The following is a 26,641-nucleotide window of genomic DNA, read 5'->3' as shown; positions in this document are numbered from 1 at the left end:
CTGCTGTCAAATGCTAGGACGTGTCTAGGTGCTTGAGTGAGGTACTTCAAAGCTCAAATTCTGTAGCTCATCTCATGCTGGAAATATGTGTTCCAGAAGGACAGTCAGAGAGGAGATGTAGATGTCTCTGAGAATAGCTAATTAATCTCTTTTTTTTTTCCCCTGTTCTCATTTTGTTAATATGTCATAACTTTTCAAAAAGGGATAAACAACCTGACTTTTACTGGCCTACAGTCACATCATGTTTATCAAACACAGATGAAAATTGCTACAAATCTCTTTTTGTAACCTTGATTTTGGCTTTTATAGCTAAAGGTAGTGTGGTGAAAATGTTTCATTAGAGTATGTGTGGTTTCACTTGCTTCCCTTCACCCCCTTCCCTAAGGATTTCTGACTGATTTGAGGGCCTCTTCTCCATACAACAAACTGAGATAGCAGTTTGTTGCCTGCTAAAGAAGGGGGAAGACTTTCATGTGCTTTTCGTGTTCTTCTTGATTGCATTTTCAGGACAGGTAAAAACCACACATATAAAACTTGTTTAGTTTTTGATGTAGACCATTCATGGCAACATTTTTAATTTCTTTAGATATCTTGAAATTTGGTCCTAGAAGCAAAACATCAATGCTCACAAACAAAGAATAAATTAGTGCTTGAGGAATCTGATTCCACTGTGATAGGAGGGACTACCACAATAGAATTGAGCCATTGAGGAGAAGTTTCTGGTATACTGGAGTGCTGCATATTGAGCTTCTCAACCTTGCACTGTCATAGTCACTTACCAAGGAAAAACTTACAAATTGTTCCCATTTTGGATGCTTCTATTATGTAATTTTGTTCTCCTTCTCTCTGAATTAGAGAGTGAAATTTTCTGATGTGTGTAAGTTCTTGACTTGAATTCTTTATTGCTAACCTTTGTCTCTTCTGTTTCATAGGAGATGATACTTTAAAGCTATGGGATATTAGACAATTTAAAAAACCTCTTAATTCAGCAGATGGACTGCCCAGCTTCTTTCCAATGTAAGTATTCTAATTTATTCTAATAAAGTATTCTAATTTATTAATTAGCAGAAATAGCAGTATTTTTGCTGAATGGAAGAGTTCTGCTGGAGTTCTTATCCTCAGTTGTCACTAGGTCCACAGTTGTGTAGAGAGGACTGTACAAGGAGAACTGTGAAGTGACAATTCTCATCTATTTTAGGGATTCACGTTGCTTTAAAAGATCTTACTTTTGTGATATTTCAGTCTCATATGTCTTAAGTCTAATTAGATTAGTAACATTTCAGGAGGAGGCCCTTATGTGTGTAATGAGATATAGATGTAAATCTTATTCTTATTTAGTCTGTAATTAATAAAAAAAGAGCTGAATGAAAAACTAGACATAACACGAAGGTACATGATAGGAATTCAGGTTACAGTGTCAGGAGTGCTGATTTTGTTTTGCTGTATAGTGCTAAGTATTGTTTTCAATATTTTTATTGGTCTGATCTGCATTTCTATTGCTGTAATGCAGCCAAATCCCCTAAGGACAGTTTGTAATTTTGAAATAGGATCTTAGAAAGACAAGTCATGGACAGCTCAATCTTAACTGCAGTTTGTAATACAGAGGTAAAATAAACAGAAAAATATTTTTGGCCAATGTATAAACACACCACCTTGCATCGCTGAAGAATGTATCATCAGCAAAACCAGATTTCATGATGAGCACATTTTTTAACTTAAGATGACAGCCAGATTTTAAAGTACTTTTTTTTGTTGTTTGTTTCTTGTACTGAAAAGCTTGCAAGACTTTTGAGTGGAGGAGAATTTTGCTGGGAGGAGGATTTTTATTGAATCTACCAGTTTTGCACATCTTGTGCACAACTGTAGTAACAATTGTAACAGATAACTCTTAATTGCTAACTACAGCAATAAGTGACAGCTCACAAAATACTTTTCAAGCTTTGTCTGGAAAGGACTAAAAAGTAGAAAAAATTGTTTTAAGGAGTGCAATTTATATCTAAGTTCTTGATATGTTAATTATTTATCTGCCCTGTAAGATTCTTTGTTTTCTTCAACAGGACAGATTGTTGTTTCAGTCCAGATGATAAGATCCTTGTCACAGGCACTTCTGTCAAGAAGGGTGGTGGCAGTGGGAAGCTGTTTTTCTTTTATCGTGAGACCTTCCAGAAACTGTATGAGATAGAAGTTACAGATGCGGTATGTATTTTAGTTTAATCATCGCTTCAAAACATGAATGAAATCATAGTCATATGCTACTTTTTCCTTATACAGGTCATTACCTACTAACACTATTCTGATTTTCCTATTCCATGATTAAGAGATAGGGCTAGAGTAATCTGAATAATTGTTTCAAAAATAAAAAAGAAATCCTAGGACAAGGTGTTTAGGCAGTAGAGCTTCCCTGCTCTGGTGTTAGCATTGCATTTCTCAAGGATTTCTGTGAACCCTTCTAGATCTCTGAAGTGAGACACAAATCCTAAAATATGTAGATGTTTATTTGTTTACTTCACTAGTTATCATGATGAAATGGCTTATTGTGACAAAACTAGTTTTTGTTCATGAGACCAGATTAGTGGTTACTTTAGAATATGTCTCTAGCTTGTCTAAATGCAACAATTTTCTACAAAAAGAAGGCATTATTAAGAAACCCATCAAAAACACCATTTTCACCAGTTACTACAAAAACCTACAGCTGTGAACCTGTTATACAGAAGAGTCTGTTCATGGCTTCAACTGGCTACCTATTCCCTTGTGCAGAAGGGAAAAGCTCAATACCATAGGTGAAAAAGTCCTTTTACTCTTGTGATGTACAAGTAAACTTATGGATGATAACAAACACCCATAAGGTGTGTTATTTCACCCATAGGAGTGGGTGAAATTACAACAGAATTGCCACTAATAAGTATGTCAATGTATGCTTATGTCCCTTTAGTTGTTGGAGTATTTCAGGTTATTGATTTTGTCACTTTGTTTCAAAATACCATTTTCTCCTTCTGCATATTTTTTAAGCAAACAGCAGGTTTTCCTAGCAGACCAAACCTCCTTCTGCTGGATGTTGTTTTCACACCACCAGCTTTGTATTATCTTGTCTTTTTGAATCCTGCTTTCTCCATTAGTCCATCCCAAGGCAAAATGGGATCTGCTTACAGATGGATTTCTTATATCTATAGTTTTGGTGGCAGCTGTCTCGGAAATTAAAAATGCTGAATTCTTACCAAAGCAGAGAACACGTGTTTTTTCCTGGTGCAGAAGAACATCTGTTTTCATCTTAAACATATAATCTAAATAGAATGGGGTTTTATATGACTTTGGAAGTTTAACTTACTACTAAATAATTTCACCAAATAAAGCAGAAATTGGCTTTTATGTTTTTCTCCTGTGGAACTTGACAAACCACAAACCAAGCTAAACTCATGAGAATTTCTAGGCGATTTTTATTTTCTGATAGAAGTCTTATAACCAAGTATTTATAACTTTTTTCTGAGAGAAAACATGAATGCCTCAGTATCTCCTCTGAAACTTCATGACAGAGAAGAGGAAAACAGCTACATAAGATAAAGTGCAAGAAGTAGATTTTTTTTAGGAGCTCTCCTGCCTGTGGGCACCAAAACCAAAAGAGTTTCATAATTCCATTCATAATGAATTTAAACTCCTTAGACCTGAGTGTTTGGAGGTGGTCATGATGGCTTCTCCTTTTAGTAATGGTCATGTCAGTAACAGTGTGCAGAAACTTCACTTAAGCTCTAAGGCTGCAAGAGGGAAAAGCTTGTCAATGGTGGATCCTGTATCTCCAAAACCATTTAAATATTGAGAAATACTGCTTGCCAGTCTTTTTATGCATTCAAAGAAATTTTTGTTTTCATTTTTCTTCTAAGTCTGGAAAATTAAGGGTCTGTTTACCTGCCAAGATATTTTGTGCTACAGGGGAGTCCTCAAAAGATTCCTTTGCTCTCAGTTTCTCTTAGAATCAAGAACTAAATTTCTGTTCTATGTTTGAAAATGCAAAAGAGACGTAAAATGGAGACCCAACAGTAAGAAACTGTCAATAAACAATTTCATTGGGGCCACTAATATAGTAAAATTTGAAGTATGTGTACAAGTCTAAGCAGGTTCATAATTTTATACTATAAATTTGTATAGGTGCTGATATTTATATAGTACTTTTTAAGACTGTAGTAAATCACTTTGGTCTATAGAGTTTTAGTGCTGCTGGCTTTCTTCATTTGTAGTTATAAAATTTAAGACTGTCATTCTTCTGCTTTGCACAGTGGAAATGAAAATAATGGAACTAAAAGGTGAAGAATTTAGACAAATACTGATCTTATGACATAATTTTCAGTGAGTCAGTGTACCAATACCTGTACAAGTCTGTCTAGCCTATAACTTTAACTCTACACATCTAAGGAAAACACAGTTTAGCATATCAATCTGAATCTAAAAGAAGAAAAATTCCTATAAGCAGTTGTACAAAATAAAAGCAGTATATTTTTTCAAGGTCTTTCTACTGTTTGTATCTTTTGGCTTTTTCATTAGTGTTCTTTACTTGTTCTTCTCAAATTACTGTGTTTGATGAAATATAAACGCATAAAGGCATGCTAAAAGCAAATGAATGTTCAAGAAGCTGGCTTTTATGTTCTGTAAGCAGTAAATGCTGTTTGTTGGAAAGATCATTGGTCTGTAAACTGGGAGATTAATATCTTGTGTGTAGTTTATCAAAGCATTTTTTTCAGCAGTGCAATAATTACTTTCTTTTTACCGGCTGCTTTCCTAGTTTCCATTTTTTCCCTTATACTCTCAAAAATAGCATTTAGCATTAGTGTAATTAAAGATAAACACATAATGTTATCCAAGACTTTAGTTTGTTTTTTGCAACTCAGTGTTACACTTCTTTACATTTTCCATATTACCTAGTACTGAAATACATAATTTTACTCTTTCTGGTTTGGGTTTTTTTAGGTATTACAGAGTTGAAGTTATGCTATGCTATATGTGTAATAAAAGCACAAGTGCACCAGTGTCTGTCTCTGCAAAGAGCCTGATGTGCTCTCATTTCTAATGAAATCATTTCAGTGAGATTTAGTCCATATTGCCAAAGAAAAAAGGCATCTTTAGTAACTTTTTGAAGGTAATAGTGTAGCAGTTTAGTGGTAGAATGTATAAAATCAGAATAACAGAAAATCTACTGAGATTTTCTCAGTATAGTATAAACTATTCATGTGTTACTTTTTTAATTTCACAAGGATTTTTTAAAGGGAAATGCTAGCAAGCCAAGAAAATTGAAGAGCACTAAAGGGCAGTAAACATTATCTTAACCCTCCTTGGTAAATAGCCAGTGAAATTGGCCTGTGAGTGAACTTGGTGGGTAATGAGAAAATATTTAATGGGAATGTTTGACCAAAGCTGTGTTTGGCATTCCTTTCCATCATACCACACAAACCTTTTTTCACCTTTTCTTTCAAGTTTTCATGGGAAAATCCATTACTGTTTCAGAGCTGATGGAGTGAAACTTCGTGGTTTCACTAATGGGCTAGCAGTCTGATTAGTTTCTGCTGTTGTGGCTGGGTACAGAATATTAATTTGTTTTTTTCCGCTGGTATTAGTGTTTTTGGGTTTTTTTGTTTCTCAGCCACAATCTATGCTTAAACAGCTGTTTGAATAGAACATCAAACATCAAACACTTCTGAATGCCATCCCACCATGTAGGCATTGGGACTTCTGTAGAATTCAAGCTCCTTAGATAAATAGCAATGCTTTTTGAAGAGAACTAATGTCAGAAGAGCTGGAGACCACAGGCTCTGTCTCTGGCCAGTAGCTGGAGGAGGTGTGACCAGGACAAAGACAAAATTGTTGGTTCTTCTCTGACCATCCTTTCTACTTTCAATGACTGCTGTTTCGCGATGTCTTGATGCAGATAGTGGAATTTTGCAGTTAATAGCACTCAGTGAATTCTTTCTTTCTTTCCCTGAGTTTATCAAGGAGAGAAATCACCCATTCTGCAGGTTATGGCAGGGTCCTTTACTTACTGCAGGTTACATCAAAATTACATTGAGGTTGGAACTCCTGCCTCCCACTCTCATAAGAAAGCTGATGCTGTGTGTACAGTGCCCCAGCCTTGCTCTGGCTCAGTGTGTACAAGTAAAATAGGAGATTTTGAGGGCTTTGTACTGTAACAGTAGTCATGTTTGCTAAACTGTACAGAATTCTGTCTTTTTAATGGAATTTGAAAATATTCTGTTATGAATGTTTTCATAGTTTTTCTGTCTCTTTCTCTTTTATCTTGACAGTATTATTTATGAAGATTCTTCTGTTCCCTGTCAATGTTCATAATACAATAAGTTTATTAAACTTTATCAATTTGAGCATTAGAGGCTTATTTAATCTGAAATATTAAGTGCACACTGAGTAAAGAACCTTTCTTTACTCAGTTTACATGGTTAAGGAGACAAACTGATGGCAGGAAACAATACTGCCAGAATATGGGGGTACAGAGCTTAAGTCCAGAAATTCGGAGGCTGTTTCCCTTTCTTTTTGTCAGGTAGTGTGAGAGGCAGGGAGACCTGTAGCTGCTGTGGAATGAGGTCTCACCTTTGGGATATGCAGTCTGGAAGGGAAGGGAGATTTCATTGCCAGATGAGGGCCAGGGAGGTTCTATTCCTAATTCTTGCTTTGGTTATGCAAGCATGAGATCTTCATGGGAACCAGTTAAAAATACCTAGTGTACGGGAAAAAGAAATGGGTACACAACATTTCCCCCAGTGTCAGTTTAATTTTAAATAGCTGTGGATAGGCACTTGAATCACTCTCACATGTCTGTCATTCATTTGGCTACTTCCAACAGATCACCCGGTAGTTATCCTTATTACAGACAAGATTGATCTTGGCAGCAGCAGAGTACTCATTTTCCCCATATGGAAGGGACAAGTATTACACCCCATTACTGCCAAGCAAGAATGGGCACTGAGAAAGAAAGAAAGAAAGAAAAGAAAAAAAAGAAAAAAAAAAAAAAAGAAGAAAGAAAAAAAAATGGTTGTATAGTTGTAGGAACTGCTGATTTTTAATGTAAATTTAAATATCCCACAGAATATTGTAGATAAGCAGCAGTCCAAAACTATAGATTTATGGTTGTTTTGGGAAACCTATTTCTGTTAGGAGGACTCTGCAATATTTTCTTAGTTTCTCAAATATAAGCAGAAGTTAAATTATTAAATACTTCTGAAAATACTTCTAAGGGATGTTTCAGGAAGGTTTTCTGAGACAAGCTATAAATAAAGCTTCTTTTTAGATGAAAGAATGAAAAGGAAAGAAAGAATAAGGAATATGTATCTTCTAGCATCCTTTATGCATGTTTGCTTTAGGATTTGCTTGACCTTAAAACAATATAATTTACTATTTATAAGGTGCAGTAATCTAGTAAAGGGCTTTTCCACTGTGGCTCATTTCACTGAGATTTAAAGCTTTTCTTTATTTAAGAAAAATAAATTCTTTTAACTTCTGCAAGAAATCATTATGCAACTTCTGTTTTGTTTTTGTTTTTAAAGTCATTTGTTTTATGTTTATGGAAAATCCGTATTTTCCACAATATGTAAGTTAATGCAATATTTAAGGCCCAGTAAATTTATATGTTTTTTTAAGTGAACAAAACCAATCTCCAGTATAAGAGGTGAATCACAAGAATGTGTTTTCTTTTATAGTGTGGTTACCTGTCAATTTTTATTTTCTGCTTCCATATATGTAAGGACAATGTGGTCCTTCCTTTTGTGTATCCTGGAGCAGCATGTACTTTGTTTTAGGGGAGATGTCACTAGAGGTTTGAGGTATGCAAAGTAATAAACTGTGAGGGTTTTGTCCCCGTAACAGGGAGTGGGAGTGGACATGAAGGTTGTCTTCCTTAATTTTATGATATATGAAAGTGTGGCTGTAATTTTAACAGACCAAGTGTTTGAAAATGCCTGACATTGCAGTTACAAGAAAACAGGTTGCCACCTTGATTAAGTTACCTTTTTTATTAATCAAAAAAGGAAAATATTGTCCAGTGGCTCCGTACTCTTGTAAAAATATATTTTATACCTGTACCTTGAAAGTTGAGTGGTAGAACACTGTTATCCATGTTTTCTGTATTGAAATCCTTCTTCAAAATAATGGCATCTGAAAATATTTTTAGGGTATTTCTGGTTTCTACATAGAGAATTGTAAGTTTTATCCATTTCTGGTCCATTTTCTATTGAATATTTCCACACATTTTCTGAGTCATGTTTCACAAGGGAAAAGCATTAGTATTCTTTCCTCCACTACTGTATTCTCAAGAGTATTTTGAATCTAATGATAGCAGGTCACTACATTGTAGATACTCCCTAGCTTCCCACCTTATTTATTGTAGTTGGCTCTTTTCCTTGGAAGAGCTCCAGGGGAATCTTGAATGTGAAGATTTTTGTGATCGGAGTTTACAGTAGATTTAAAAATATAATATTAGTACATTTCTATTATGTGAGCAGCCTTTTTTTAAATCAGAGCATACATAGTATGAACATGTGTTAACCGTATTTTTGCTCAAAAGAAGAAACAAGATGGAACCATTTGTTATTCAGCTTGGCAGACATTTGAAAATGGCATACTTCTAAATCTGTTACTTAACTTCTTTATTATTGTTTAAAACTCAGCAGTTTTATAAGAGTTACACCGTTTTATCCTCTCTTCTGGTGCTTCCGGGAGGCTGACCAGGTGTTTCCAGGTGGAGCAGCATGGCAAGCCAGGTAGATGGCTGTTGTATCACCACTCTGCTCTAAGACACCAGTGGAAAGAGATTACAGAGTGTGCAGTAGGAATTGGCATCATTGTCAATGATCTTTGATAATTGTATAGAAATGATGGTATTTCTGCAGATAAATTTGCTATTATCTATGGATTGGAATTTCAAGTTTCTGATTTTTCAAAAAATTTTTCACCTAAATTCCCATTGCTTAGAGCTGGAAAAATATTATTTGTCAATGTGGATGAAAATGTGTTGAAACACTCGCTTAAAAGTCTGTAGGGCCTGCTTCTGAACTTCATGGAGTATGCGTGAGAGAAGTGTTTTCTTTTAAAGCATTAAGATCTTTGAGACAGATCTTTTCCACTGCCTCTAAGTTAGAATGCATATGGATCTTTCCTCATCATGAGACTTTTCACATATTTTGATTAATTTTCCTCTCTTTTCTTAAGTAGTGTATGCATTCTTGCTGGGATGTATAAAATAAAACATGGCAGAGGTTTTTTTTGGTTTGTGAAAACTGTGAGCCACATAAAACATGTCTGTGAAAGTTTGTACAAAGACTAGATTCATATCCACTGCACAGCAGTCTAAATATTTGAAGTTTCTAAATGGTTCCACACCTTATTGTAAAATGGAAAAGCTTGAGAGCCCCTGCTTTAATATCTTTCCTAATTACAGAAGTTGTTTAAAAGCAGTAGTAACCAAACAGGAATGGGGAACAGTCTTGTGGTAGTGGGAAGCTGTCTTCAGGAGCTGGCATCTAAACATTTGATATTTTATTCAAAGATATCGAAACTGTATTAAATAAATGGAGGCGTTTTCCTGAAATTAGTTTGTACATTTCCCTTCTCTTATGGGGAGACATATTGCTAAAGTCAGAAGGACATAATATACAAGTCCTAGAACTGTGGGAGATAAAGGTGGAAGGCTACACTGAGATTTCATCCCTCTATCCAGCCCAAGTTTGAAATTGCTTACCCCTCTCAAATACAAATATAATATAAGCTTAGGTAATAGATTATGTTAATTTGGAAGGTAATTTATTATAAGCTTCCTAAGTAGTATTTGAGCTCCTGTGCTTCAAACACAACAGATACTGCAAGTGGTTCTTCACTGTAAGTATGTAGGGCAGTTTTATAGGAGAAAGGACAGAATAGATGTGCTAAATAAACTAGTTGCATGCATGCTTGCGCTGATTTTGACAGACAAGGCTTTTTTCAGAAAGACTGGAATTTGTAGTGATTGCATTTAAGATAAGGACTCAGTTCAGTCAGAAAAGCCCCACTTAGGAATGGCTGGGGTCACCTGTCCTTACGGAATCCTCGACCATGGTCAGAATGTCATTTTACATGTTTGCTGCTGATATGTCCCTCATCTGACTGCCTGGACAGCCAAGTGCAGCGAATCCAAGCAGTGCTGTTCAAACAGAGCCCATCACATACCGTCACAGCCACTGAAGCAAAGCTTTCACATGGGAAAGAGAGAAGGTTTGTTTAGGTTTTTCTGCTCCTGACCAAAAATATTTTCTTAGGTCAGCAGCTCCTGCTGTCACTTTTTTATTGTGTAGCTTCAGAACGGATTCTGAGGAATTATTTATTAGATTGTAGGTTAGGGAAGGGGTAAGCAACAAAGGCAAATATACGATTTTTTCTGTTTAACCCCTATTCAGTTTTTAAGTATCTCCAGAGCTACACCTGATCTTTGAAGCTAAGGTTTTCAAGATTTGTTGGGCAGTTTTAGAAGTTTGTGTCTACTGTATCCTTTCTGCACTAGTACTATTCAATATGGGTACCAGAATTCTTTATCTTCAACAGTGGAGTTTCATCTAAGTAGCACAACAGGCTCTAATACGGATCCTCATTAGTTTTCTGTTTTTCTTTTATAGCTATTTTGGCCACTGTAGGCTGTAGGGATTCACCTGACCAAATATAGATGTCTACAGCTGATCCAGTCACCCTAGGCTCCTTTTCTAATCAACAGAGAAAAATAAACATATTCAGACTGTGATTTTATCCCATCCTAAAATAGACCTCTCAAATAGGTTAGCAGAAGTCCACTGTAAAATGCTTATTTCTCTCTGTTAACTTTAAAGGGAGACATTTGTAGACATTCAAAGAATAGATCTCCAAAGATTAAACGTGTAGATATGTTAAGTTTGATGAAACAAGTCCCACCTAAACTCTTCACTTCCCTCCGTGGGTGTTTATTGTCTTCTACCAACGTGCTGGAACATTTAATCTCTCGTTTTCTGACCTTGCCAATAGCAAAGTAGGAGATAATGGATTGCTTTTGCATTCATTTCTGTTGATTTAAGAATTTTTGACTGTAGGCAATTCACAGGAGAAAAGCCTGCCAGTCTGTGAAAGGCTTGTGCTAGCTGAGAGTGAAGCCTACGCTCTCTTACTTGCACCTGATTTCCCAACAACTGTCAAAACATCAGCAGCTTCACCATGGAGTTACTGAACTTCATCTAAAGTGTAAGGCTTTTAAAGAAACATCAAATGCTCATGAATTCTTGTTTCATAGGTTAGAGATGTGTGAAAACCTAGGATTAGCATGCTTCCTTTCCATTTTCAGTATTTATCTTAAATTAGGAGTATTTTTTCCTAGTGGCTATTTGGTAGATCACTTTTGATTTTCTGTTTATAGGTGGAATGTTGACTGCACATTCAGCACAGGGAAAGTATGAATATTAGCTCTACGTCAGAATCATTTAGTAGAGATTTCCAGTTTCTCAGGGTAGTTTAGTGTAGGGATGGAAGCAGATAGATGTAGTCTGCAAAGCAGATTTGTTGTTAGTGTTTTCATTTAAATAGTTGCACTAACAGCCATAGGAGGAGACAATAATTCAGTGGACTTTGCCTAAACGTCTGATAGCTGCTCTTAACTCATTAGTCATATCTGGTGTTTTGGAGTAAATGTTTAAGCCAGTCAAAAGTCAAGAACAGCCAGGGAAGAGTGAAAATGTGTACCTGAAGTGAATAGAAAGAAAAATGGAAAATGTTTATTCCAAGAGTGCATAGCTGATATGGAAGCACGTTTGCCTTCCCTCTTACCTGCATGACAGGAGAAGATTTAGTAATGAACTTGAAAAAGCTGGTACATTATCATGAGTTATCTGAAAATACACTTTACATGAAACGTTCATTTTCAAAGATAACTGCATGGTACTTAATGTTAAAACTTAACTGCCTTTAGGGAGAAAGCGTAGTTTCCAAAGAAAACAGTGCCTGACTGAGAAGCACTAAGACCCTCCTGAAGGAAGGAAAAGAAGTTAAAACATCACTGTAAAATAGGACTCCTCTAATTTATTTTTCATTTTGCAGTAGCAAGGAGAGAATATAGTCCTGTTGACCTAAGTGCTCTAGAAGTGTATGGTGATTCCTATTTATGTCCAAAATATAAAAGTTCTTGGAATATTTTGGAAAATGGTGAAATTATCATCATGCCAGTCTTGTTACAATTATGACCCCCATTATGTGTACACACATACATGCCTGTTTCATGAAATTTTGCTAACAGAAAAAGATTAACTATTATCATGGGGCTTGTTTACATAAAAAGTTAGTGAGATGTTGTTGAATCTCAGCTGAAATGCACCAAATAAAAACCAATTCAATGCTTTTGTACAAGATCAGCTCACAGACATGTAAAATGTCAGTATAGGAATTCAAGAAGACAGTGATGGACAGAAACCTGAATCTTCCCTTAATCTTTTGCAGCAGAATGAAGGAGGATAGAGGTGAATAATGCTTTCAAGAGACATTCTTTATGTATGTTCTTGTTATTTTGTTACATAATGAGCAACCTCATTATAAGCAACCATTTTGGTAGATTCAAAAGATACTAATAAGATTAAGTGACTGCTCAGGCTCTGAAGTGCTTCAGAAAAATCTTTTAGGTTTAAGATGTAACATTTATGTGAAGACTGTATGTACTCTGTAATTCACAGGAACTGGGAATACTTGCTGCATGATGCAGCATTAATTAATGCATTTATGGTCTTTCTCTTTTTATATTTTATCACAGCGCATCCTCTCCAAAGCTATTCACCATCCAGATAATCACTGCCAGTGTGTGATCTCTAACCATTCATAGTCCCTCTTGCTAGAAGTAATTAACCTTCCTGCCTGTCCTGTACTGACCCCTCTGAGACTCTACTTCCCTTCCTGGATCAGCTCTATCCATTCTCTAAAACTATGTGTTTTTATCTGAAGTGTGGTCACTGAATTTTGCCTTTCCTGCTGCAGTCTCAAACCATCTTTATAAGCAATAATCCAGGAAAATTCTTCCAGTCCCTGACATCAGTCTATAATTTTCATGACCTTACCATCTTCATAGTTTCATCTTAGGGGGTAAATTTTCCACTCCTATGCCACAAATCATTTAAATCTTTTCTTGCTGACCTTGTAAAATGCCCTCTCTGTGTTGTTTACTCCTGTCAGGGTGTTGCCCAAGTACTCTGGAAAGTTTCAGTTGAAGTAATTAGCTTTTGCTTGCTGACAAATCTGCTTCAGTTATTCTTCACAGTGCCTGTTAAACACAGGGCTGTATTCCTAGGCCAGAATAGGTGTCCCTTTCTGTGTTACAGAAAATGAGGCTTCAGTTTCTCATTTAGAGACACTGCTGTTAACTCTTGTCAAAGCACTATTACTTGTTCAGTATCAGAAAAGCTGTATGTGTAGTTGCCTAGTGAGCTCACCTAGATGGAGAATAACCTGACAGAAAAATTATTTGGTGTTGTTTACTGTTTACCTGCAGCAACAGCTCTGTTCACATGACTCAAAGGGAAGTACAGAGCTGAGAACAGACTGACAGGGGTGAGACTATTTGGGAGCCACCCCAGAACTGCCTACAGACAGCGACAGCCAGCCACTGAATCTGTTCTAACCTCTTTCACAGTGAGAAACAAGAGGGTAAACTTGCAATGTTTCTCTTTTGGGTAATATTTTTAATATTTTCCCTGTCTGTCTTCACAAAAATATTTTTGCAGTGTTTTCCCAGTATTTCCCAATGCAAGCTACTGTGTTTGTGTATGAATAGACATTGCCAAAGCCTTTTCAGAGTTATTTAATTTGAAGAACTTAATGCTTTTGCCATAGCAAAAATGCAAAACAACTTTCAAATCATTACTAGTAATTATCTTTTGTAATTTTCTTATAATCACAAAGTTGGCCATCAGTCTGTGGAAAAATTATTTTCAGGATTTTTTATGGCAGGCTTCCAGGACTTCATGCTCCAAAAGCATAGTGTCCAAAACATTCAGCCATCACAGAAGTCGTTTTTTCAAATGTTGAAGATGTTTGTGTAATGATGCATTCTGCATTTTATCATTCTTCTTTGTTACAAGTCATTTTCCATTTGCTGAGCTATGACCTGACATTTTATTACTTTCAGAATCTACATAGGTTTTTCTTGTTTTAAATGGAAGAAAATTATTTGCAGTTTGGGGTTTTTAGATTGTTTTTATAGTAGGGCTGGTTGTACATTGAAACAGGTTGCTGAAAGAGGCTGTCAAGTTTCCATCCTGGGAAGCGTTAAGAAACAAACAGGGTGATATCCTGAGCTGTCTGTAGTACCTGACCATGCTTGGAGAAGGATGGTTGAATTCATCATCTCCAGAGCTCTCTTCCAAGCACAACCATTCTAGAGTTGTGAAAAATTCAGTATCAGTAGATGGGTACCTACCTACATGCGCTCATAGGCAAAGGCAGGAAAACAGTTCTTCATCTGCAATTAACATACTTACTTGCCTGGGGGAGGTAGGACCTTCTTTGACATGAAATTTGATATTTAGCATTTCCAGTGATTAAGATGACTACCTGAGTTATTCTAGGTGGAAGAAGTTGAGAAGTTAGAGGCATCAAAGAATAAATTTTCTTTAAGTGTTAATTATTTTTGTGTGATAAAGATTCTCCTTACCCTTCTCTCCCAGTGTTAAGACCTAGCCAACAATCATCCCTTTGTTGTACAGTTATTTAGAATTTTGACTTCTTTAGGATTAAATGATTGGAGAATTTTTTTAGGATATAGTTCAGGGATTCAGTATTTTGGTATTTTTGAAGAATTGTCAGTTTCTAAAATAATCTAAAAACCACAGAAGTAATTTTTATTATTTCTTATAAAGTAGGTTTATATACCAGTGGATTGATAAAATTACTTGCATGTTCAGAACTTGAGTTTGTTTAGTTTTTAACAAATTATATTCTGGGAACGTTTTATGGTTTCAAAAGATTTATAGGGCTACATTTAATGGCAGTTTCTTTTGCCTGCTCTGTAGCACGTGCCATGGTGGTTTTAAGTGTGCTGTGCATGTTTGACAAGTTAGAAACTCAGCAAACCCCATCAGTGCTGAGCCACACTGTCTCAGGCTTGTTTTTGTTGGCTGGTATCCACTACCATGCTATAAAATACATTTACTTGACAGAAGAAAGTGGAGAACCACATTAACTACAGAGTTTTAAAAGGCTGGCTAACCACATGCAATAAATATTAATAAAAGAAAAGGCCACCCACCTTTGACCTTCAATATTTGTTACTAGCTCTGGTGTTTTAGAATTACTTTAGCATTTTGAGCATTACATAACAATATGTAAGACTCTTACTTAAATCAAACAACTTATTAGCAACTCTGTATTGTGTACTTCAGGTTTACCTCTAAAAATGTTGTTTTGTAGTTTTCTTTTAAAAAGCAAACCAAGTTTATTTGTATCTGCAAGTAAATGGGGAAGTGTAATGTTGTATGTTGTGTGTATATAGGAGGATGCTTTGCTGGGGAGCCTTGTAAAGAATGGCTGTTTGATTAATGAAACTTCATCCCACTCAGTATTTCTTCCTAAAAGAGAATACAAAGCAGAAGAAACAGCTTAGGAGAGTGCCATGCATCATGTTGTGGTAAAATGAAGTTCTGATTCATAACGGCTGAATGGGCTTCAGAATTTTTTCAATATTTTTAATGTTATGTGTCTGCTAGCATAAAAAAAGTGGAGGCTGGACCAAACCAGAAATAGTATGGAACATACACTGGAAAGTTGGAGGGAGAAGAAAGGGAAGGCTAGAAAAGGGAGCATTGTTCTGTGAAATACTAACAAGATAATGCATCTTGCTAGCTCTGGATACATTTGTTACATAAGTGGCAGAAACCAACTTCAGCCTTGGACAATATCCATTTAAGGCATTACTGTGTGTCAAAAATAGATACTTTCTTTTGTGTTTTTGATGAGATATGTTGTCCTTTGTGGTAGATTGTTCCCACTTTGGCTCTCTGGAATCAGAAGTTTGAGTCTTAGAGTTTCTGTGCTGTCCTGCTGAATCAGACTGAGAACAGTACTCACATGGAGATTCAAAGTCACATGTAGAACAATACTCTTAATGTCTGAAAATGAGTTTCCCTGCTGACCAGAAGGGTGACAGTACTGTGAGACACTGGCTTCAAATACGAAGTTCTTAGTGTTGTGGGGAAGAAAGAAGCATAAGTGAAAATCAGCATCTCTTCCGTTCCTGCAGTCAGCAAGTGAAAAGGTCAACAGTGTATGACAAGAAGGGAAAAAACAGATAAAGTGATGAATGAAGTGGAAGAATTAAGAATTAAAAATACGAGTACAAAAGTCATGAGGGCCTGAATCACTATATCTTATCTGAAGCACTTAATTGTTCTTCTTCAAATCCCTCTTTAACTTTCCATTTTTATTGTGCCCATGAAGATCCTGGCAGCAAATCTTCTGTAGAAACCACTAGTTATCACACTGTCTCCAGTTTTTACTTCCTTCACTGCCTACATGCTGGTGTTGTCACTCCTTTTATATTGTATTCTACTCTGGCATTATTCATTCACGTATTCACATGCTCCTTCATATGTTGAAGCTTGATCCTGCTCCAATGTGATGCTTTCTTTGACAATATGAATATTAATTCTAAGATTCAGATGAGTGACCAACTAACTGTCAATATCTCACTCTATTTCAGAGTGTTGTGCGTTGCCTTTGGCATCCCAAGCTGAACCAGATCATGGTTGGTACTGGAAATGGTTTAGCCAAAGTGTACTATGATCCTGTCAAAAGCCAGAGGTAGGTAATTATGATTTATTGTGGGGTTTTTTCCTCAAATTTACCCTGATTCTGTGATTCAATGATTATACTAAGAAATGAGTAGAACTGGTTTGGTAACATTTGTTTTGCAGAGTTCTACTTATTCAGCAGCAGTAGAAAGAGAAAAAAAATATCCTAAAATGTTTGCTTATGAAGAGTGGCACTTTTCCCACTGGGCTTTTCGTTTTGCAGTATGCTGGCTGTTCTACCTGAATTTACAAGTGCTTTCATTTTTTAATTGCATGAACCTTTCATCCTGACTGTTGGAGGTTGCCAAGGAAGTGGTACTGAGTTGGTATTTATTGTATTTAGGTTTTTGTATTGTATTCAGGTTTCTTAATGCATATTTTCCTCCTGAAGTAAATATCTTGTTTAGAAACATCAGACTTCAGTGCTAATGAACTAATGCTGGAAGACCCAATTTGACAATGTGCAAAGCAAGGAAATACATCATCACCTTTCTTTTAGTCTTCTTCACCCCCTCATTTATCACACAAGGATTTTGTTTGTACATCTAAGGGAAAGGTGGTACTGATTTATCAGACAGTGACTTGCCAACCTAGGATGAAGAGGGCCTAAGTAGAGGGCCTATAAATACTTGTTTTGTGATTAATTTTCTTTTGCCATCTGAATTGGCTGGAGAAGTGGGGCATTGTTCCTTCCTGTCAGCCAGGAGGAAATGTACAATTCATTGATACTGACTGGAATAAATAAGGTGTTCTTCCTATGTATGTGGTTTGCTGCCATCCAAAACCAAACTGAGTTAATGTTTTCTGGATATTTACTGTTACCTAGGTGCTTCCGTGTAAAAATAAACTCTGGTGTACAAGATTATCGGAAATAAGTTTTATTTTTCTGATTTTGGCAGTTTAGAGAACATGGGAGTTGGGCATCGTTTTTTGGACCACAGAGTCCTAGCGCAGTTTTGTGCCTGGTTTATTTCCTGGTATTTACCATCAGGAGGTAAATACCACTGGTTTAAATCAATCTTGATGCAGCCAGGCTTATGCAGTCTTTCCTGCCTCAGTGTTACAGGCACCTCTGGTTAGATAATGGCCAACTCTGCTGCCTAGGAAGAATTATATCAGGAGCACATGAGTGCCCAAGTTTGGAGAGCAGCACTTCCAATGTGCACACTAAAGTACTATGGACAAATGAAGTGTGAAATGAATCTTCCATCCTTATTTCTGCGTTTCATATAAACTGCTCTGTAACAGAAACACTGTAATCTCCCTACCCTCCTTCACATGAGCATGAACAGGCAAAGATACATTCATGAATATTTAGAGTGCTGTATAATTTTGTTGAGACTGTCTTGAATAAAAAACTGGTTTCTGTTTGGTATAAACAGACTAACTGAACTGTTCTGTTTCCTCCTAGGGGAGCAAAATTATGTGTGGTCAAAACAAAACGAAAAGAGAGACAAGCAGAGACTCTCACGCAGGATTACATTATAACACGTAAGAAATTTAAACATATCTTTGTAGTAGAATCCTTAGCTCATTCTTAGGTTTGAAATTATTTTCAGATTGTTTAGCTTTATTTTTTTTCCTCTAAAAACCAGTCTTTCATTGAGCACTGATCACTGGTGTCATATATTGGTGCTTCATACAAATTTTTTATAACGTTGCAGAAACAGAAAGGTATATCTAATCTGTATGCTCTGTAAAGTTGTTAATAATGGTTGGTTTATTGATTGTGGTGCTCCTGAAAGCCTCAAAAATTTTGGAACATTTTTACAGCTTTAGTTTTCCATAACTTAATTGTGCAATGTAGATGGGTTTAGGAAGAATTTTGCCCCTTTGCAGTACCAGTGACAAAATCAGAGACGGGAGATAGGTCTTGAACAAATAGCAAATTATTTTTCAAAATTTATAATTTACTGAAGTTATACAGGGTTTAAAATAGCTTAACTATCCTTAGCCTCGGGGATTTTTGAGCACTTATGTTTGCAGTAGGGATCACTGACACATAAGAAATAGTTATCATTGCTAGTATAGAATGTTCAATGATCTGCTTTTTCCCAGTGACAGATTTTACAATGGAATGAGGGAATTAACTGAGAGATCTTGACCATCCCCATTAGCACTGTCCTGTGTAGTGTTTTCTCATGTGAAATGAGAACAGTCACGGGTTGTGGTGTCCTGCTTCTCTTCATCCTCTTCCAGTTCCAGGGTGTTCAGTTCTGATTTCTAGTAGTCTTGGTTTTACACATACTAAAGCCATTTCTCTATAAAACAAACAAGTTGTTTGGCAGCATAATAAGCATGAAGAGGTTTAGAATGAAGAAGTTGGGGCAGTCTTGGTAACTAGACCCATATCAAGGCACTTTGGTTCCGGGTTCCCATCTTGGGCATTTTCCATCCGCAGCTGTCTCCACCTACCTTACTGCTACAGATGCCCAGCTCCAGTTTTTGGGACCTTAAATTTAAGTAGCAACTACCAAGGATCAGGGATATTGTTCCTCATTGGGTGCTCTTAATGCATCCTTCATTGTAATGATTTGTGTGCACTGTAATTAGTGTTTATATTCTAAAGAATTTCTGTGATTTTTTAAAACAAATTCTGCTTAAAATCCAGTGGAACTTGTGTGTTCAGTGGCATTTATAAATGTCATTGAAAGATGTAGGTCCCAGTTATGCAGATTTTTGGGATTTTATCACTGTGTTTTAGCTGATTAGCTGTTTCTTCCACGTAATTTTGAAACTAAACAAAGATGCTTCCATATGCATCAATGCAGAAAAACGTTGTAAGGATTTGCTCAGCAAATTTTTAATTTTTTTGCATATTTTGGAAACTTTTCAGAGGTTAGATGTCTAAGTTTACAGATAGAACTGGGAAGACCTGAAGATCTCTGAAGTGCTTTTGCAAAGTGAACTGACCCGTTTTTTCTTCTCTTTTTTTCCCCCTTTTTTTCTTTCAGTTTTTTTTTCCTGATCAGATTTCTTGTTGCTCTTTAATATCAGAATTGCCTGTAATGGCTACTTAAAATGCAGGAATGTTGTTTTAAGGGATTAAGTGTCACTTTTAAAACATAGGAATACACAGCATGGTTTTCCCTTGACAACCTTGACTCCACAAATGGCAAAGGCTTGGATCTGTGTGTTAGTCACCTCAGATGCTCTGTGGAAACTGATCAAACTTAGTGCCTGGCAGAAAATTGTCCCTGGCATTTCATACTTAATGAAATCTGCAAAAATAAAACTTAAACATTTGCTTCCAAAGATCTGCTGTGACTTCATTCAGTCTAATAAACTGAATAGGCTTACAGAAATAAGCTGAAAACTCAAGCTGATAAGTGCCTGAATGCTACCTGATGTTTTTTAAAATTCAGTAGAGAGATGATCTTCCTAAATTTAGGATTTGTTTGGTTATTTTTTGTCTTTATTGGATCGTTTGACTGCTACACAATTTCCCAAGTTTGGGGAAACAGCAGCAATGAGCACACCTGTGACATCTAAGCCTCTCTGCAAGAAAGCCATGCCCATTTACGTGGTGTTTCTTTGTTGCTGACAAAGGACTCTCTTGTCTGAGTGGATCAAAGGCATTACTGTGACTCAAGATAACACTTTTATGAGGAAATAGAAGTTCTAAATCCTGACAATTTAGCCAGGCTTTCACAGTTATGTTATTTTTCCAATTGTGATTAATCGTATTATTTAAGAAAGAACATGATTGTGACTTCATGTGCATAAAGTTACATTTGGAATCATTGAGGGGTTTCTGCTCCACTCTTTCTCATATCCAAGAATGTATCAAGCGCCTTGTTGTGCTCTTAGAATATGAGAAAGCTGAAGAAACATGGGAAGTTTAGAAGAGAGTAACTGATTGGTCGCACAATGCTAATGTTGACAGAGGTATGAATGAAATATGCATAACAGTATTTCACATGAGCGGCTCCTGCTTGTAGGAACCCTGATATTTGACTGTTTTCATCTGCTAAAAATTCAGCAGAAAGAAATGTCTGAAAATACAACTCAGTAAACCACTGTTTGGGTATGGTATTACTGCTCCTGACATCTCTTCCATTGCAAGGAAGAATCCAACTCTTTGTATTTAAAATTTTAAAAAATAAATGGAATTTCTAACATTTCATTTTGTCCAAACTGTGACCCTTCAGCCCATGCACTTCCAATGTTCCGTGAACCACGACAACGAAGCACGAGGAAACAGCTGGAGAAGGATAGGTTGGACCCCATGAAGTCTCACAAACCTGAACCTCCAGTAGCAGGAGCAGGTAATCTAGTCATAATAATTTTGAGCTGTTGTATGACAAAGGGGCCATCATGTTTTGGTTCTACATTCATTTGGATTTGCATTTTTTGGGTGGTGACTCTACTCTGTAGATGTATGGGCAGTGTCCAGCACTTTAAGACATTGATGTCTAATTGGAGTGCTTGCCTGCAAAAAATTAGTAATTACAATGGCTTACTTTGAGTTACATAGTCAGTAAAACACCCACCTGAATGCAGCCCTAAGTTAAACCCTTCCTATAGCATTAAATAACCCCTTTGTATCAGGTCACCGTTGCAGGCTCTGCATATTTCTTAAGTACTTTTCTCTTCATGCCACAGGTCGTGGTGGCCGTGTTGGGACTCACGGGGTCACCCTGTCATCATATATAGTCAAGAACATTGCCCTGGACAAGACAGATGACAGCAATCCTCGAGAGGCCATTCTACGTCACGCGAAGGAAGCGGAGGAAAATCCATACTGGGTGGCTCCGGCATATGCTAAGTAAGGAAATAATTAAGAGTACAAGTCATATTTCTGGAGGCCAGTAGGAGTTTAGTTAAAATAGATGTTTTTAATGCTATACTCTGCCTTTTTTGGATTGCTGCCACAAATATCTGAACCATGAATATACTTTTTTATAAAGATACAAGTTTCCAGGAGGTTAAATTGTTGAATTTTCACATTTCCGCTTCTAAAATATACCTGCCAGTGCTAGAAGTTATTTTAAAGCCTTCAAAGTTGATTTGAGTTTAGAATCTTCTCCAAATCAGTGTCTTAAGCTGCAGTATACCTTTTAATAGGGTACTGTCCCATTGGTATATTGAGATGATTTTCCAACATACTCTCTAGTTCTGACTGATTCTTAGATTACACCTTCAAAATATTTATGTGGTGTTATGACAGGATGATTTCTCAACTGTCATAAGTTTTTATCTGAATTTTTCCTGCATGAGGACCCAAGTAACTGCCTGAATTAACTTGGTTTTAAAGCAATATTAAAAATTGCAGCTGATAAAAATTAAAAGCTGATAAAATTTTCTATCAAAAATTCAACATAAAGAAATAAGTTTTCAGGTGTTACGTAAGTTAAAGAGCCTTATCAAGATTTTTGTGGTAAAACCTTGGTAAATCCACAGAATCTCAGCTTTTGGATGATGATATTTGTTTTCTGACTTGACCCACATGTTCACAAAGGTAACTAAACAGCAGTTCTAAAGCAGTTTGAGAATATCAGCGACACAGCCTGGCGTTGAGCAGGTAATTAATTAAATATGGTACACTGGTAATTGATAAGTATGGCATTTGGTGTTATACATCAAACCCATGCATTATAGAGCATCATTCTTGGTACCAAAGATGGGATATTTGAAAGCCCAATTCTGTAGCAGTTGTTGTAATGAATATGTTAAATACTGATTTTTAACTGTTTGATTGCAAGAGGGGAAATATATTTGGAATGTGTAGGCATCTGGTTTTATTTGAGGAATCCATCCTCAAAAGTAAGTACAACCACACATTCTGTCAGGTAGATCGATACTTCAGCATATTTTTGGCTTACTGACTTCATTGATTGTATATTAAGTTTCATCCCCAACACCTGCAATGTAGTAAACATGAAAGTTTTAAAACAAAGCTGTGTTAGAGGAGGCTTACTGTGTCAGGTGGCCAGATCTCATTACAGTTCCTTGTTAAAGATGTGGCTGCAGGGTAAGAGGAGAGCTGGCTGAGAAGTGGGCAGGATGCAAATCCAGACTGCTATTAACTTACACACCAGACGGTGATGTGTATTGGGGGAATTGGCCTGCAGCCAGCAGCACGCTGCCTTGATGGCTTTGTCAGCTGATAAATCTCATCCTGGTGAGGATGAGAGCCTCAAGCCACTATCCTTGCTTTAAAAGTTTCAATTTCAGATACAGTCTCTGCAAAGAGCATGAAAAAACTCCCAAACAATAATAACATTTTAACAACAGCGTAATACTACTACTACTACTACTACTACTACTACTACTACTAAAACCAGCACTAATAATAATGCTAATAATATCTAATACAATGAAATGCAGAAACTTGATTGTATCGTGTTCTTAGTTTTCAGAAATTCAGGAGTATATAATAGCACAGCCACATAAAGCTGTGCTATTACAATATATACAATACAATAATATATGCTATTATAATTATATCCTGCATCTGATTTTTCAAAGCATGGATATGTAACATGTACATAAAATGCATTTTACAGATGTACTTACAGACTTATATTTAATAAAATATGCAAATTGGAAGTAATTGATCCAAATTATCATGTAGTACTGGTTTGTATACAGGAGAGGTACTTTAGCTATAGCATTAGTTACACTGTAGACTTAGTTATACTATAGATTTAGGAAAGGTGATATTCTGATACATTTTAAAAATCATACACTGTCTTAAGACCTAAAAGCCATACATCCAGTATGTTTCATTTCTTTAAATAGCGTTTATTCTTTTACTACTTTATTCTTCTGCTACCAGTTTTTCCACATTTCTTGTAGTAAATACGTCCAGTATGTTTCATTTCTTTAAATAGTGTTTATTCTTTTACTACTTTATTCTTCTGCTACCAGTTTTTCCACAAATTTCTTGTAGTAAATTCTTACTTAAACATGGTATAAAACTATCCACTTGATATATCTTTTGTTTGACAAGCCTTTTGGTCCTGTGCTGTCAATGCACATAAAGTTTTCACTCTCCTTCTTCAGAAAATGTGTAAGGAAACTATAGTTGCTTCATTTTCTCCAGTGATAGTTACTAAATAGTTTTAGACTGAAAAGATTAAGAAATGCTCTTTTCTGGTTAATCCATTTTCGTAATTTGGAATATGATGACTGGATTGATTTGCCTGTTCCTGATCCATAGTGTCTAGATCATTCTCAGTCAGCTGACAAATATAATGCTTTTTAAATTGTATATTAGGGAGAGTGACTTCTGTGCCTGGGGGGGTAGTGACTGGACAAGGGGAAACAGTTTTAAACTAAAAAAATAGAGATTTAGATTAGATGTTATGAAGAAATTCTTTATTTAGAGTGTAGTGAGGCACAGAACAAGTTGCCCAGAGAAGCTGTGAATGCACCATCCCTGGAAGTGTTCAAGGCCAGGCTGGATGAGGCTCTGAGCAGCCTGGTCTGGTGGAAGGTGTCCCTGCCCATGGCAGGGGAGTTGGAACTGGGTGATCTTTAGGGTCCTTCCAACCCAAACCATTCTATGTTTTTCACTTCAATAAATTTTCTAAGAAATGCATGACTTCTGTTAGTTTATGAATTCTATGTAAAAATATATCTCTTTTTTTGGAGTTAAAGGTGCATTATTTACTCTTGAGGCTGAATGTTCATCTGTATTATTTATGACTTGAAAAATGTTTTGAGCTTGTTATCATTAGCTTGACCTTTCTGCTCCCCCTGACATTTGAGCCAAATAGGAGGGGGAAGTACGTAAGAGGCAAAAGAATTGGTGAAAAACAGATGCTGCTGAAAAGGATACTGGGGGTGGTAAGAAGTACATGCTGAATCAGGAGATGACATGTCACAGAAGCCCAATGTGAATAAAGTGTCAAATAAGATATGATCAACACAGCAGAAAAGTCATAATGGATGAGGATCAGGAAAAGATCTTGAGATTTCTCAGGAAAAGGCTTGTTAGAGTCCTTGGCAAGAGCCTTTCCACTGGAGTGAAAGGAAAGGAAGGACAGATTGAAGATTTCAAGTAAAGAACTACAGGAAAGGAACTTGAGGCATCAGTTGTAAATGTTTGAAAATTACATTCTTTGTGAGCTGTTTGTTTTAACACAGCTGTACAGATATACTATAATGACTTCAGATGTCCCTCTGAAGGATCAGCAGGAATTACTAAGCATTGTAGCTGAGTGCCTAATCAGATGCAGCTTTCTTCTGTACCAGAGAGAAAGTAAGGGTGAAATTTCCCTCCTCAACAAGGTAAACTGGAGTTAGCAATTATACCTTTCATTTCACTGATGTTACCCCTATTTTGCAGTCTTTTTCATTGCTGTTTGTCACTGTCAAAAGGGAATGACTTGAAGCAAGAGTCTGTAGCTGTGTTGTGTTCACTGAACCTTTTCTCAAGGGGAATGCCAGTCTGTGAAGTGTTAGTCATGTAACGGCTCGAGTATTGTTAGATGAAAAATCAGGACTAAGCAGAATGTCTTGTAATAGCAGCCTTGTTGGCATGCATTGTTATATTTATCCTAAATATTATTTTATAAATTGGTAATTTTGAGAGGGAAGCCCCTGAGATTTAGAAAAGAGTCAAGCTGGTTGGTGGGATGAAGAATGAAAAACCCGCTGATGTGAAAACCTTAACTTTTCTGTCTGGAAGTGACCTTTATGACATTATTCTGGTTTCCATGCATACTTGAAAATCTTTTTTCTTTGTTTCAGTGCAATATAAACACAAATTTCAGAAATTACTTTGACATGAGTCACATGTTATGATATGCAGTTGTCATGTCCAGCTGGTTGTGCTGCTGCAGTGTTATTTATCTACTAGTCTATTATCCTCACATGTCAATGAGCTACTTTTACTGGATCCCTGAAAAGCAATTAAGAAAAACCACCCATAACCAGAGGGATTATGGTGACTAAAGCAGTCTTCATGGCCCCTGGAAATTTTCTAGAGGCCTGCATATCTGAATATCTTGAAAACCACTGAAGTAAAGAGAAGCACATAGTATAAATAAATCATGGTAGTTTGTTTTCCCATTTTTGTTTGCAGCCTGTTACCATAACCCACAATAGTAATGCATTTTTCAGTGTATGAGATACTGGTTTCAGCTGACAGTCATGTGGAAACACAGGATCATAGAACAATTTAGGTAGGAAGGGAATGCCTGAAGTCATGTAGTCCAAGCTCCTGCATAAAGTGTGTTCACTGCTCAGATCCAGCTAGATTTGGGTTGTTTAGGGTTTGCTGAACCAAGGTTAAATATCATCAAGGATGGAAATTCCCACGCCTGTCTGGGCAGCCCGTTTTTGCAGTTTGGTTGCCAGGCACAGTATGCCCTTGCTGAGTCCATGCCGGCTGCTCTGGCACCTCGATGTCCTTCATATATCTGGAAATGCCTTCCACTGGGATTCATTACATAGCTTTCCTGCAAACTGAGGTTGTGTAATTCTCCAAATCCTCCTTTTGCCCTTCACAAAGACGATAATTACTTTTTCTAGCCATTGAGACCCTCTCCCAGTCACCATTTCACCTCAGTGATGACAGAGTGCCCTTGCAATGACATGGGCCAGCTCCCTCAGTACCTCTGGATCCACCTATGTAATACAGATTTTTACATGTCCTGTGAGTACAAACTGTGTCTTCCTCTTCCTATTGGAAATGTCTCAGACCCTACCAAAGACTCTACTATAGTGTAGGAGTGCTTGCCGGCCTGAGGACAGACCTTTTCAGGGAAAATGGAGCCGAAAAAAGCAACGAGTATCTTGGCTTTTTCCATATGCTATATTAGTGGTTTACCTGCTCATTTTCCTTCATATTCCTTTGGCTGTCAGTGTAGCTGTAGAAATTCTTT

General features: G+C 36.6%; 1 protein-coding gene across 1 annotated transcript in view; it reads left to right on the top strand.

The window, feature by feature from the left end:
* Positions 1 to 26,641, top strand: part of WDR70 (WD repeat domain 70) — a 123,302-nt gene that overhangs the window by 93,507 nt on the left and 3,154 nt on the right. Inside the window, exons 11-16 of the mRNA XM_058823677.1 lie at positions 933 to 1,017; positions 2,058 to 2,196; positions 16,715 to 16,815; positions 18,217 to 18,296; positions 20,957 to 21,073; positions 21,411 to 21,573. Coding sequence (XP_058679660.1) covers positions 933 to 1,017; positions 2,058 to 2,196; positions 16,715 to 16,815; positions 18,217 to 18,296; positions 20,957 to 21,073; positions 21,411 to 21,573 — 685 coding nt within the window. The remainder of the gene's footprint in view (positions 1 to 932; positions 1,018 to 2,057; positions 2,197 to 16,714; positions 16,816 to 18,216; positions 18,297 to 20,956; positions 21,074 to 21,410; positions 21,574 to 26,641) is intronic.

This window comes from Ammospiza caudacuta, chromosome Z, assembly GCF_027887145.1.
Source record: "Ammospiza caudacuta isolate bAmmCau1 chromosome Z, bAmmCau1.pri, whole genome shotgun sequence".
Taxonomy (NCBI): Eukaryota; Metazoa; Chordata; class Aves; order Passeriformes; family Passerellidae; genus Ammospiza; species Ammospiza caudacuta.
This window is presented reverse-complemented; position numbering and strand designations above follow the sequence as displayed.